This window comes from Muntiacus reevesi, chromosome 9 (assembly GCF_963930625.1).
Source record: "Muntiacus reevesi chromosome 9, mMunRee1.1, whole genome shotgun sequence".
NCBI lineage: Eukaryota > Metazoa > Chordata > Mammalia > Artiodactyla > Cervidae > Muntiacus > Muntiacus reevesi.
In genome coordinates, this window is record NC_089257.1 from 56705457 (window position 1) to 56719864 (window position 14408).

Below are 14408 nucleotides of genomic sequence, written 5' to 3' on the forward strand. Positions count from 1 at the left end.
TTTTCTGAAAGACGATATACAGTGGCCAATAGACACATGAAAAGATGCTCAGCGTCAATAATCATTGGGAAATGCAAATCAAAGCCACAATGAGGTATCATCTCATACCTGTAAGAATGGCTATTGTCAAAAAATAACAAATAACAAGTATTGGTGATGATGTGGAGAAAAGGGCACTCTATTGAACTATCGGTAGGAATGTAAATTGGTAGTCACTATGGAAAACAACATGGAAAGTGAAGTCACTCAGTCATGTCCAACTCTTTGCAACTCCATGGACTGGACGGAGCCTGCCAGACTCCTCCACCCATGGGACTTTCCAGGCAAGAATACTAGAGTGGGTTGCTGTTTCCTTCTCCAGGGGATCTTCCCAAAACAGGGATCAAACTTGGGTCTCCCACGCTGCAGGCAGACTCTTTACAGTCTGAGCCACCAGAGAGGTTCCTCAAAAAATTAAAAATAGAATTACTGTATGACTCAGCAATTCCACTTTGGAGTATTTTTCTGAAGAAAACCTAAAACAGTAATTTCATAAGATATATACACCCCTATGTTCATTTCAGCATTATTTACAACAGCCAAGATATGGAAGCAACTTAAATGTCCACTAACAGATGAATGAATAAAGAAGACACAGGATACACAAACACGCAATGAACTGTTAATCATAAAATATATCTTGCCATTTGGGACAATATGGGTGGATCTAAAAGGTATTATACTAAGTGAAACAAGTCAGAAAAATACCATATAATTTCACTTATATGTGAAATATAAAAACATATGAACAAATGAATACAATAAAACAGAGATAGATTCATATATATAAAGAACAGAAGGGGGGGGTAGAGGGAGTGAAACAGGTGAAGAAAATTAAGAGGTGCAAGCTTCTAGTTACTAAATGAGTCATAGCGATGAATGTACAGCATTAGGAATACTGTCGATAATATTGTAATAACTTTATTTAGTGACAGATGGTAACTAGGCTTATCATGGTGATCATTTTGTAATGTATAGAAATACCAAATCACTATGCTATACTGTGTACCTGGAATTAACAGTGTTATAGATCAACTATAATTCAATTTTCTTAAAAGGTAATGGAAAAGGTAAATTAAGGGTTTAAGGAAAGTGATACAGGTTTGAAATAATTCACAAAAACTTACCAGTGCATACTTTATAAAGTAGTTATAAGAATAAGTGAAAGCTTTACATCTAAACAAGTTCCAGATTCATGCCATCTTACCCCAGAAATTAGATGGAACACCAAGTTTTCAATAAATGTATTTTAAGCATTAAATATAAACATATCAGTTGCTATTCAGAACAAAGTCGGTTATTTCCTTAATTGAATTCTTTTAAAAGTTTATAGACTTCAGTAATCTATTCAAATACTGTATTACATACAATTAGACAATGGAAAACCCCCTTTTATTTTTTATAGGAAAGACATTTATTATTGATCATGGCAATTCAAAAATATTCATTTTTTCTCAGGGTTGGTCCGTCATACTCTTTAGAGATATTAAATATATCAAAATTGTGAGCAATTTTGCTTAATATCACAGAAAAACTTCTGTATGGTAAGCAAGACAGGAAGTTCTAACAATGAAACAAGGTCTTCAGAACTTGCCAGTGAAACACAGGAAGCATTTCCAATGATAGATGTAGGAACCCATGGATAGAATCTAACAGATCACATGCTGGAAAACAGGATCAGGAAATTTTATAATCCACTGTCACCGTGCGTTTCCTCTGGGACGCTTCAAGCACAGCCTGTGAAAGGGCTTAGAGATGTGACCACTCCTGTCTGAAGAATGGGTCCTCTGGACATGGGACTCATGATATTTAAATGCCCCAAAATCTACTGCTTTTTTTCAGCTTCTTGTCCACATAATCATGACTAGAGGTTTAAAGGAGAAGACAAGAGCAGGAACAATTTAGCTTTGACTTTAGAGCAGATGTAACACCAGCTCTTCGTCCTCAGCTAAAGACAGGCCCGTATCCAAAGGTTCTAAGGTTTCCCACTTGGTTTTCTTTCTGTCACGACTTGGAAAACCACATTTTATTCAACTTTACTTTGTCTTCAATTACTGTTAGACACTGTGCTAACTACGATATAAATGTTTATAATGTTAATATAATCAGTTTTTAGAATCAATAGCCACAGAACTTTGCAAAACCATTTCTATGAAAATAATTTGATTCATTACTAAAATCTTTGAAATTTACAAGTAGTTAAATTTACAGCTGTTAACTAAAAATGTGATTTAAATTTAAATCACCAAAAGACAGTTTTAAGTACTATGTCTTTTCCTTTGGGAAACAAAAATTTGAACTAAAGTCTTTAGATTATTATGAACAAAAGATACAAGAAGGAAATAGGAAGTAAGACTGCTGAGTGAGAAGAAAAACACCGTTCAGAGTTTTTACCACAAAGCATAAAATTCTTACAGGAAATGAATACTTATGTACATAAAGTAATTATAAAGAATAGGCACTGCAATCTTATTTCACAGTAAAAAAAACATGAATCTCAGGGAAAAGTTTATTGAATAGAAATGAATGGTGTGTGAAAATTAAAAGTTCCATGCCAATGTTTGTGCCACAGACTTCCAAAGTCAGCTTACTATTAGTATTCTGTTTATCCTTTTGGCCTAAATTAAACCAAACATAAACTTCATGTACACAAACAAAATGATAAAATCTTAAGAGTTAAAAAAATCCCTTTTATAGCATTTGTAACAAATTCACACTAAACCTCTGAATGAAGACCTCCAATAATTATACACTGACCCCCTGAGAGCAACCATTACCAAATGGCTATTTATAAATTTTGTTATTGATATTTAACTATATAACCTGCCTCCTTGAGTTTTCTTCCCCATTGGTCCTTGTTTCACTTTATGGAACAATGAATTTTTAAACTAAACTAAACTGAATTTCTCAATTCACAGAAAAAACTATAAACAAATAGGATTTGCATAATTTTAAGATTTCTATAAAAGATATTTTAACTTTCAGCACCTGCTACCACTTATCTATTAAAATCTAGCACAAAGAGCTATTTAATTTGTACAATGCAACACAATAAATTGGACAATTTAGTACATAACTACTTTATCTTTTTTACAATACCATGATTTTCAGGTAGTCTATTTCCTGAACTGTTTTGAGAACATACGTCCAAAATGTAAAACTTTAAAAGAAAAAAAGTTTCAACTTCCTTTTACATGGCAACTTTCTAAACTTGAAATATTATTCCTGAAAGGATCTCAGAAATCATCTGTCCAACCAGGTTTATATCATAGATGAAGTAACTCAGATTCAGAGTGTGAATTATCTCCAATTAATACTCTCTTCTTCAGGCAAAATATGCCCAATCTTTTCAACAGTTCCTTAAATAGCACAGCTTCTAGATCCTGAACACTATAATTTTTTCTTTTCAAGACACACTCTCACTGGTCCCTCTTAGAATGTGGTGGTCAAACGTTAAGTATTAACAGAGTAGAATATAACAGAATGACCAACAACTATATAACACCTCACCATGACACAGTTAGACTCCTTTAAGAAGCCTAAGCCACCTCAATTCAGACACTGTGTCATTTAGTAAAGTTCTGACGTACACTAGCTCCCATCTCTGATTGATCAGCTGATCAAGTCATGGTATTTTTGCTTACTTGGCTTTGACTCATGCCTCTCGCAACCAATCTGCTTACTTCCTGATCCTTTCCCCTATACTTTAAAGAAAATCTAAGAATACGTTTCTGCTAAAACTTGCCCAGAAACCTAGTTAATTCCTAGAGTCTGAGTAACTAGTAATTCTCTGCACTCGCATGTGATCTGAATTCACAGATCTTGCTGGGGGAATCCTATCTTTAGAAAACTACCTGTCCTCACCAGTCCTGCAAGATGATTTCTGAAAGCACCCCAAATTGGGAAATATCAAGATGATACTGTGACAAATATTAAAAATGAGTAGGAAAAGATGTATGCAGAGAGAGAATGAAAGGAACATAAATGAGTATCACAGCCCTACCCCCACCAAACAAAGGGTGGAGAAAACGTCAGTTGAACCAGAAATGACCAGTCTAAACCATAGAGGGCAACAGCGAAAGGAAGCTGTGCTTTGCAGCAAAAGCACTGTCAATCTATGCTACCGGTTTTGAGTCACAAAGAAACTGAAAAAGAAAATACTGACATTAATTAGAGATAAGTCATTCTCTGGATCTAAGTTTCTGGATCCATGAAATGAAGTTGGTTAGACTAGATGACTATGGTTATCATCTTACACATCTCTAAAATGAGTTCATTTAACTAATTACAATACTGTTATTACATGAAAAAATTAATAATTACTTAACTTCTTTACATTTCACTGTTTCCTCAACAGTGAAATAGGCATGGGTGGTTTTGATCTCACAGGATTCTAAGAAAGTCTCTACTGTCTCAGTGATTGTAGAAAAGAAATAAACCAAAGTCATTTATAAATATTTTATTAAATTCAGGATAATCAGGATATTGTGGCTACAATGCATATACTGTAGAGGTGCAAACACATACATATGAAGTGTGATGCAAGAAGCAGGAAGATTATTTGAAAGTGACCTGGATGCTCACTCTGGGTTTCCTGGACTATCAGGGGCTCTGTCTTCCACCAATGGGAGGCCTGAGTCTAAACTCAGCTCCACAGAGGACCAGAAGCGACTCTATCCCTGATAGCAGAGACTGCAACTTTCCACAGGTCATGAGATCTCCAGGTTCTAGGCAGCTACCCTTTCCGGATATCCCTAATCCAGACTACATGGTGTCAAACACATGCCATCATGGTTAAGTCCATAAAAACGAGATCCACAGTTGGAGAGGGATCTCTCTACTGGAACACTGACCCAAATATGAATCAAGCAGGAACTTGGCCTAAGTACAACAGGAGGATCGGGGGACCAGTGTCTTTCTTTAAAAAAAAAAAAAAAAAAAAAACCTGAGGTAAAAATTCATAGAGCATAAAATCTGCCATATTAGCCAATTAAAAATGTACACTTTGTTGGCTCTCAATACATTCATAATGGAGTATGAACCATCACTATTATGGCAAGAACAATGAAATGTTCTAAATTCAGAACATTTTCATCACTTGCCCCCCAAATCCCTGTACCCATTAGGCAATCATTCCTCATTTCCTCTTTCCCTCAATCCCTCAGCAAATACTAACTTGCTTTCTTCCTCCAAGGATTTGTGTTTTCTGGACATATCATATCTGGAATCTACATGCTTTTTTGTGTCTGGCTTCTTTCACTTACAAAGTTTTCAAGGTTCATCTATGCTGTTCTCTTTGTATGGCTGAATAATATTCCACTGCATGGACACATTTTTGCTTGCCCATTCATCAGCTGATGGACATTTGGGTTGTCTCACTTTCTGGCTCTTTTGAATAAAGCTGCTATGAACAACCCGATTTTTAAAATGGACAAACGATTTAAACATACATTTCTTCAAAAAAGATGAAGAAATTACAAATAAGCATATGAAAAGATACTCAACATCACTAGTCATCAGGAAAACCCAAATCAGAATCACAATAAGATACCACTTCACACTTCCCATCCATTAAGAAGGTTATAACCCAAAAAATGGAAAATAACAAGTGTTGACAAGGATGTAAAGAAACTAGAACTCTCATATACTGTGGGGGTGGGAAAGGGGATGATGCAGCCACTGTGGAAAACAGATCACTGGTCCTTAAAAAGCTAAACATAAATTAGCCAGCAATTCCACTTCTAGGTATAAGCTCCCTTTCCCAAGTTTTTTGATTTGGCTTAGTCTCCCCTTCTCCTTACAAACATTTTAGGAAATGACAGATGCTCTGTAAAAACAAAAACCAAGACAGGACAACATAGAATATTAAGAGAAAATAATCTGATATTATACTTATGACTCCAATTTAAAATGTTAAATTAACCCATGACTTTTAAATTGAAAGGTGTTAAGACATTATGTTACTAAATGTGCAAATAGTATTGAAAAGCTGAAGAGAACTTAAAAACATGTATTTCTCAGTGTGAGCTGCAGTCAAAATGTATTTGGAAAACACTGCACTGGTTAAGATTTTTCTCGATTCTGATCATGTTATCCAAAGACATCCTCATCCTGTTTTCTTAATCTTCTTAATATCTGCTGTTTTCTCCCTAGACATCTAAAATGGCTTTTAAAAATCAACAATTCAACATACACCCATCCAAACCATGCAAAATTTGCTTCTCCTTCCCTAAATACTAGTTGATACTCACTGCCTAAAGAGTAGTTAAATGCTGACCTAATTAACTGAATGATATGATTCACATTAATGTGAGAATGAAGCTTAAACATTCCTAGAATCCACAAATGATATAAGAGCAAAATAAAAATCTTCAGTGGTATACTATATATGGAAAGGAAAAGTCTAAACCTTACTGCCCCCTCTTCTAAGAGAAGACATTCTGCTCCATGCACCATTATCTAATTCTCCCAGACAGTAAGACTATATGAACTCAGCAAATATACTATATAGATTACAGTTCTATTCTTTACTTGCATCAATGTAAGTGTTTAAAGAGAGTCCTTTAAATGGCTTTTCTCCCATCTCTCTGAGGCCTCCCTTCCTTTCTTCCTTTTTCACCTCCCTTCCTCCCTCCTGTTCTTCTATTCCTTCATGGTTAAAAACAATAAAACAATATACATTACAATTTCTATAATGGAGTTAAAAACCAAAATTCCTCATCTACTCTGAAAAATAAAGGTGATAAGGCAAAGAAAGTAGGACCACATATAATGAATGGAGAGGGAGAGACATATAAAAATTATCCTAAATGCCTATAAGTGACAGCCAGATCCTTAGGTTTTTAAAACTCACAATCCTAGAAAAATATATTAATAGCAATTAATTTTTCAATTGGCCTAAACACATTTAATTCTTTACCACACAATCTAAGATGCACAGTGTACTTAAGAATAAGGAAAACAAAACTCAAAATAAAAAAATATTTCCTTTACCTAGTAAGTTATGTACACAAACATGAATTCTGTGTTATACTAAGTTTGAGAAGTTCATAAGAAAAGGCTATACCTGAGATATTTGGATCTGGACTTTTGTAGGCTGAGTTGTTCGAATATTTAAAGACTGGCTTCTTGTTACTGTTGTTCCAGAAAGAGATTTTCCATTCACCTTTCTGTCAAGGTAACTACTTGCTGGTGATCTCTCCTCAAGTAGAACAGCATCCCAAGGATCGTCTGCTAGCAAATCTGGTACATTTTTGTCTTCTTCATGGTCCTCTACCTCTACATTGTCCACCTTAGGCTTACTTAGAGGGTCCAAGTCTAACCAATCAAATTTACTGATATCTTCAGACTTTGGAGATACCTGCAGATTGCTGATTGTAGCTTTTGAATTTGTTATCTCCAAATCAGTCCTTGCTTTTCCATTTTTTAAAAATTCTGATGTGCTAGCTATTTTGTCAAACAGCTTTGCCATGTCAGGACTGACGACTGGGCGATATATAGGTAAGCTTCCTTGTGGATGAAAGGGTGTGGCAGGTGTCAAAGGATATGAAAAATATGGAGACTGTCCTGGAAGTCTTAAATATACAGGTTCTGTGGATGCAAAAGTAGGCATTCTTGGGTTGAAGCCATTTTGGAATGCAGTCTGTTTAGTACTGTAAGTTGACTGATAAATAGAAGGTAAAGTATAACTGGAAGGTCCAGATAATCCAGGTGGCCACTGTCCTCTCTGAATAGCAGGTCTAAGATAGAGTTGGGCTGATAATGAAGGGTTCACAACAGGAGTAACTGGCAATACAGGTGTTTTCCTAGTCTCAAAACTGTCATCCAGCAATAGTTTCTCAAGTTCAGCTTGGGTAAGCTTTTCTACATCAATATCTACTGCTCTTTTTTGGGTATCTGATTCAGGAAACACCATGAGATCATAATCCTGTTTATTATAAACCTGTGCTTTTTGTCCAGTGCTGCTAGACAACTCAAAGCCTCTCTGATTATCAGTCACCTGTCTGTCCTTTTGCAGTTTTGCTAAAGCCTCTGCTTCCATCTGTAATGCTTCTTCTTTGTCCACATCTTTTGTTCTTGTTGATTCCGGAGGGGAAGATGAGCATTTCTTAAATCCATTGTTACTGGATATCTGAGCCATGTCCACTTACAAAGCCAAACTTCTCCAATCTAGTTTTCTCTTGTAGTTTCCAAAATAGCAAGACCTGTACATAAAAATAAATGGAACACTCAATTAGAATTTTAAAACCACAAATCTGTTTAGTTTGTAACCTACCACATATGACTTAGGGCTTCCCTGGTGGCTCAGCTGATAAAGAATCCTCCTGCAAGGCAGGAGAGCTGGGTTTGATCCCTGGGTTGGGAAGATCCCTTGGAGAAAGAAATGGCTACCCACTCCAGTATTCTAGCCTGGAGAATTCCATGGATTATATAGAACATGGGGCTGCAAAGAGTTGGACACGACTGAGTGACTTTCACCTTCACATGTGATTTAGGACTTCATGCCATTTATACCATGAAATGAAATGAAATGGAGAAAATCTGGGTTAAGGAACACTTTTAAAACATCTTCTACACTGTTAAGAGAGATGTTTAGACATACATGACTTTACCCCATTCCCTGACCATCAGGAAAGTTAACACAGTAAATGAACTCAAGCTTTCACTTCAGTTGTCACACTGAGTGTCATTAACCAGTTGCATTTCTGGCAGGATACTTGGCATGAAATGGCTTAAGTACTAGTCACATATTTTCAAGAGTTCAGACAGGGTTTGCTGGTACGCAAATAGCAAGTCAAAATGATTTCAATCTTTTGCTATTTGTAAAAAGGCTCAAAAGTCAATTAGCAATAAAAGTATTCAATATCTAGTAAATAAAAGCAAGTAACTATTATTTTATCAAATCATCATATGAAAAACTAAGGACTTACAATATTCTAGAAATTTTAAAAATGTACACGGTAACATAGATTAGAATAATAAGGCAAGTGTTAAGGTTGTAAGAAGCTCTAACACTCCACTCAAAGGTTAAATTATGGCTGAATTTGCCACATAGTTCTGTTCGCACTTCTATTCTGATTATCTGAAGTTAAATCAATAGTTACAATACTAAAATTTCTCCTTCTCAAACTGCTATTCATAAACTAGAAAATAGTTTATTAAAACTTTTCCATGCATGCATGAATGCTTAGTCACTCAGGTGTACTCAAGGTAGCTCGGTGGTAAAGAATCCACCTGCCAACGCAGGAGACGCAGGTTCAATCCTTGGGTTGAGAGGATCCCCTGGAGTAGGAAATGGCAACCCATTCCAGTATTCTTGCCTAGAAAATTCCAGGGACAGAGGAACCTGGTGGGCTCAGTCCCAGGGGTTGCAAAGAGTCAGACACGACTAAAAAGGTACGCACTGTTAATCTAACCTGACTTGAGATACACATAGTTTGAATACCTATAAATCAAGAGAGCACCTGTTTATATCCTTATAAATGTTTAGTGAAAGGAGGTAGAGAGCTGTCCAAAGTGAATTCAAAGAATGTAACACAAATGCAAATCCTAAGTGCTGAGGTATGTTAAATGAATAAATTATTAGCAATAAGGATATGAAGAAAGGTATTCAAGAAAGATACCTTTTGCAATTCTTCTATACAACTACAGTTGAATTTGAGTCATTTCGCTGAAAAGCTATCCCAAATTTTCCCCTTCTCTGGCAGGCTACAAAACTAGGTGTGACGTACACTTAACATCTGTACACTTCATTGTACGTAAATGTTTTTTATCAAAAGAAAAATACTGAACATTGACTTGCTAAATACATGCAGCACGTACTTAGAGAAAAGAACTAATATCTACAATTTATTTTGAAATACATCAAAAATAAGATAAATTGATAAAAAGAATGATAGAAAAAAAAAAAAAGAATGATAGATGGATAAATATATAATAAAGCAGGTATAGTAGAACCTAGGTGGTAGATAACGTGGATATTCACTTTGAAATTCTTTCAACTTGGCTTCATGACTGAAAATTTTCACAATAAAATGTTGGGGGAGGGATAGGCAGAAATTCCTCCCATTCCAGCATACACATCTGTTTTGCAATGCAACTTTGTTACTCCGCCCATAAAGAGGTGGGGTCTGTTTCTCTACTTGATCTAAGTTGGCCTTGTGACTTGCTCTGACCAACAGAATGTGAAAGAAGTGACACTGTGGCAGTTCTAAGTCCATCATAAGTCTTTCATATCTGACTCTACCATCTAGACTGACTGCTTCAGCTCTCCCTGAGTGGAGCCACTGCCATGTGAGTGCTCATGAGGATGAGAAGGCACAAAGGGAGGTCCAGGTAACAGCCAGCATCAAGCAACAAGTGTGGGAGTGCAGCCACCATCACAGACCATCCATCCACAGCTGGGATGACCACAGCCACAGGAGTGCCCAGGGCCAGCAGAAGAAACTACCCAGCCTGAGTTCAAGTCAAATTGCTTATGCACAGTCATTTTGGAATGGTCTGTTACATAGCAATAGATAACTGGTAAACCTTTTCTTCTTACTTTTACAAAACAAAACTGAAGCCACTTACATATTTAATAACAAATTTCTATTTTAACCTCTGTAGTCACCACTACTACTATCCATTACATGTCCTCAAAGAATAAACAATCCCTTTTCCTTTCTAAGGAGGCCCCCTCCACTTATATCCTTGATCCTACTGAATTTCCCTTCTGTGTCAATGACTGACTCCTTTGCATTGTTAATTTCTCCTTTACTTGCTTCTGCTCCTCTACCATAAAAATGTTCAGATTTTCTCCATACTGAGGGAGAAAATATCTGAACATTCCCTTTAGACTCTAGTAGTTTTCGTTTTTTCTCCTTTCACTGCCAAACTTCTCAAATGAGTGACCTAGAAAGTCCTTTCTTTACTCACTCTGCCTTAGAAAAATTCTACTTGCCCTTCAGAGCCCAATTCAAAATAATGTCTCCTGTCTGAAGCTTTACTTAAGCACCTTCTATCAGAATTTATCTTATTATAGCGCAACTAAAAATTTTTATCTTTACTTTTGTATGCTGCTTTTGCCTGCTCAGCATCCTTCCTTCTGATAGCAGAATTTTTAAGTTCTTTTTTGGAAAATACTTGTCTTTCTTTTGTTTTATCTACTTTGAACTAAGCCAGACCATCCTCACTACCCACCCCACCCCCCAAGGTACCCAAACTCCAGAAGATTCAAGTATGGCCAAATCAGACTTAATGCCAGAATTTCTGGAACTATTTGGAAAGGAAGCTTATCATTGAGGTTGCTAAGCTGACAGGATGTAAGCCTGGCACTGCTTTGGCCATCTTTGCCACCACTTGAGATACTGCCTGAGAATGAATCCAAGTCAGAAGAAAGTAGAGTTAAGATAAATGAGATAAATTCTACATGTTACATGAAATATCTGGATGCAACCAATGCCAAGGCCAATCTTTCATCTATATGAGCCCATAAATCCCACTCCTTGCTTAAGCCGGTTTAAAACTGCTTTTTGCCATGATAACCAAAAGTATCTTAACACAGAATCTGTAACCTGTATGTCTACCCAAACAGACTAGAGTAAGCTTGGGAGGAGGCCTAGTTTGCTTATTTTCCCTCCCCACTATATTTATAAGCACTTTGCTTAATAAATATGGAACTTAATGTAATGAACATGTGTTTTAACAGGAAGGAATGAAAGCTATTAAAAAGTCTTAGAGAAGGGATTTCAGATGGCACAAAAATATGGATATATGATGAGAGAAATGAGTAGAATTTAACTACCTGTTATCCAACACAACCCACTGCCTATTTTTCACAAAGCTAGGTGGATTAGAACAAAACAACATTTTGAAAGATAATGATACTGAACTTCAATACATCTTCCACAAACATAATGCTGATTTGTTACTTAAATATTCTTCTGGCTACCCTATTTGCTAATGATAGGATTTGTTCTCAAAGAGGGAATCTGGATTTTTTTTAAGTACATTTGAGATACAGTTAATTCTATGGATTGCACACTTATTCCAAGTATTTCAAATTAATGTCATCTTTCATTTACTGATAAAGGTAAAAACTAATACTTTAAAATATATTTTAACAATGAACGTGGTGTTTTCTCATATCATCAATTCATCTGCTTGCTCTATCCCTAGTTCCAACCCAGAAAGTAAATACAACGCTAAGTAGTCATTAACAGCTCTCTGTTAGCAGCTAAATATCATACTTTAAAGTTTTTGGTCTTAAAAAGTACCATATTTTAGTTTCCCAGAAGATTATTAAGCATGTTCACTCAAATGATAATAAGGAACTTAAAAGGTTGTCCAAAAGTAACCCTGTGCCTCAGCTATTTTTCTAAGGCTGCTGCACTGATATGCTCCATTAATTTTTTAAAATAAAACTTCACTTGATGACAAACATTTAGCAGGAAATAATTTCCAACATGTTCATTCAAAATGAAAAGTTCAATGCTAATGTTCCACTAATTCAAGCTGGGAAAGACAATGTAACTTGTTTTTGAATGATGACTGTATACCATCTGCCAAAAATTTCCCAACATAAAGTAATTTAGTGCAGATCTCAAGGCTGTAGCTACTTTAAAATTCTTTAAAAGAGTGCAATTAAACTATTCAGTTAAACTTTTGGAAACCATTGCAGACCCAAAGGAATTAATTTAAAAGCTGTTGGCTTCTACTGACACTCATTTACAATTTAAATTTAAATCTCAGACAAAAATAAAACAAGTCAGTCCTGCTATCCATCTAAATGCCTTCTGATCTTAAAATTCAAAATACCTATGAAAATGGAAAAACAATGATTTGAATTCAACAATACAAATATTCTCTTTGAAATTGAAAATGAATATCAAAGACAAATGAGTTATGGTACCTCCATGGATTGAATTTATGTCACTATTAAAAATAAAATTATGAAGACTGCAGTTAAATGTTTTTTTAAAATTCTAGAAAATATCTATACAGCTCCATCTCCCCAGAGACCTAGATTACCCTGATGGCTCAGTGGTAAAGAATCCACCTGCTGCTGTAGAAGACGTAGGTTTGATTCCTGGGCTGGGAAGATCTTCTGGAGAAGGAAATTGCGACCCACTTCAGTATTCTAGCCTGGGAAATTCCATGGAGAAAAGAGAATGGAGGGCTACAGTTCATGGGATCACAAAAGAGTCGGACATAACTTAGTGACTAAACAACAACAAATACATAGACCTGTGTTTGAAAATATATAGATACTATATGTCAAGCACTGCTTTAAACAATATATTAACTAACTTAACCTTCACAAATTCTATTAAGTAGCTGTTACTACTATCCCTAGTATACAAATGTTATATTAATATAATGTGCCCAAGCTCATAGCAGCTAGGCAAGTGGTGAAATTAGGACTCACATTCAGACAGTGTTTTTATGTTAACAGTTATATGGAATCAGTAAGTGTCCAGACATATCTTATCCTTTAAAAATATCAATTTTCTTTCTCAATCCTAGGGATATTTCTGTCTGCATTAATAAATTTTGTTTCTTTTAATTCTATCATGAAGTAGTTAGTACTGCTTTTTAGCTGTAACATACATCACAGGTTCAATGGGCATGAATTTGAGCAAGCTCCAGGAATTGGTAATGGACAGGGAAGCCTGGCATGCTACAGTCCATGGGGTTGCAAAGAATCAAACACGACTGAGTACTGAACTGAACTGATGCATCAATTTATCAGCTAACTTATTATCAGCAGATAACCAGAAAATTTATCATTTCATTGAATTCCTATCTTATTTTACCCTCTACTCTACAACTTAAGCTACAGTTGCTGAATGAGTGCATAATGCATCAATGATTAGAGAACCTAAGACACCGTATCTTTTATCAGAAAAACTAAACTCTGAAACAAACAAATAAAACAGACTAAAAGAACTAATTTATTAATAATTCAACTGAAATGGAAAAATCACATGGTTGAGTTCAGAATAAACAAGTGGTGGGAGAAAAATTATCTTGAAAACTAGGAGGGAAAGAGACAGCAATAGAAAAGTACACATAGGAGAAAGGGACTCCATCTGTGCTTAAAAACAAACTGCATTAGAAAAGAATACTCTCCTACTTTTGGTTCAAGATGCTGGAGCAGAATGTGTGCTCATCTCCTCCTGTGAGAGCACCAAAATCGCAACCAGCTGTTGAACAACCATCGACAGGAGGACACTAGAACCCACCAAAAAAAGAAAACCCACGTCCAAAGACAAAGAAGAAGCCACTGTTTCATATCCCATACCCGCTGGTAGGTGACCCACAAACTGAAGAACAGTAATACCAGTAAGTTCTCCCACTGTTGTGAAGGTTCTGACCCCAAATCAGGC

The 14408-nt window shown here is 35.8% G+C and overlaps 1 protein-coding gene across 2 annotated transcripts in view; it reads right to left on the reverse strand.

Moving 5' to 3' along the window:
• Nucleotides 1-14408, reverse strand: part of PIK3C2A (phosphatidylinositol-4-phosphate 3-kinase catalytic subunit type 2 alpha) — a 104862-nt gene that overhangs the window by 65306 nt on the left and 25148 nt on the right. For both annotated transcript variants that reach the window (XM_065943880.1, XM_065943881.1), the window contains exon 2: nucleotides 7106-8243. In XM_065943880.1, the coding sequence (XP_065799952.1) occupies nucleotides 7106-8179 (1074 nt within the window). In that variant the 5' untranslated portion in view covers nucleotides 8180-8243. The remainder of the gene's footprint in view (nucleotides 1-7105; nucleotides 8244-14408) is intronic.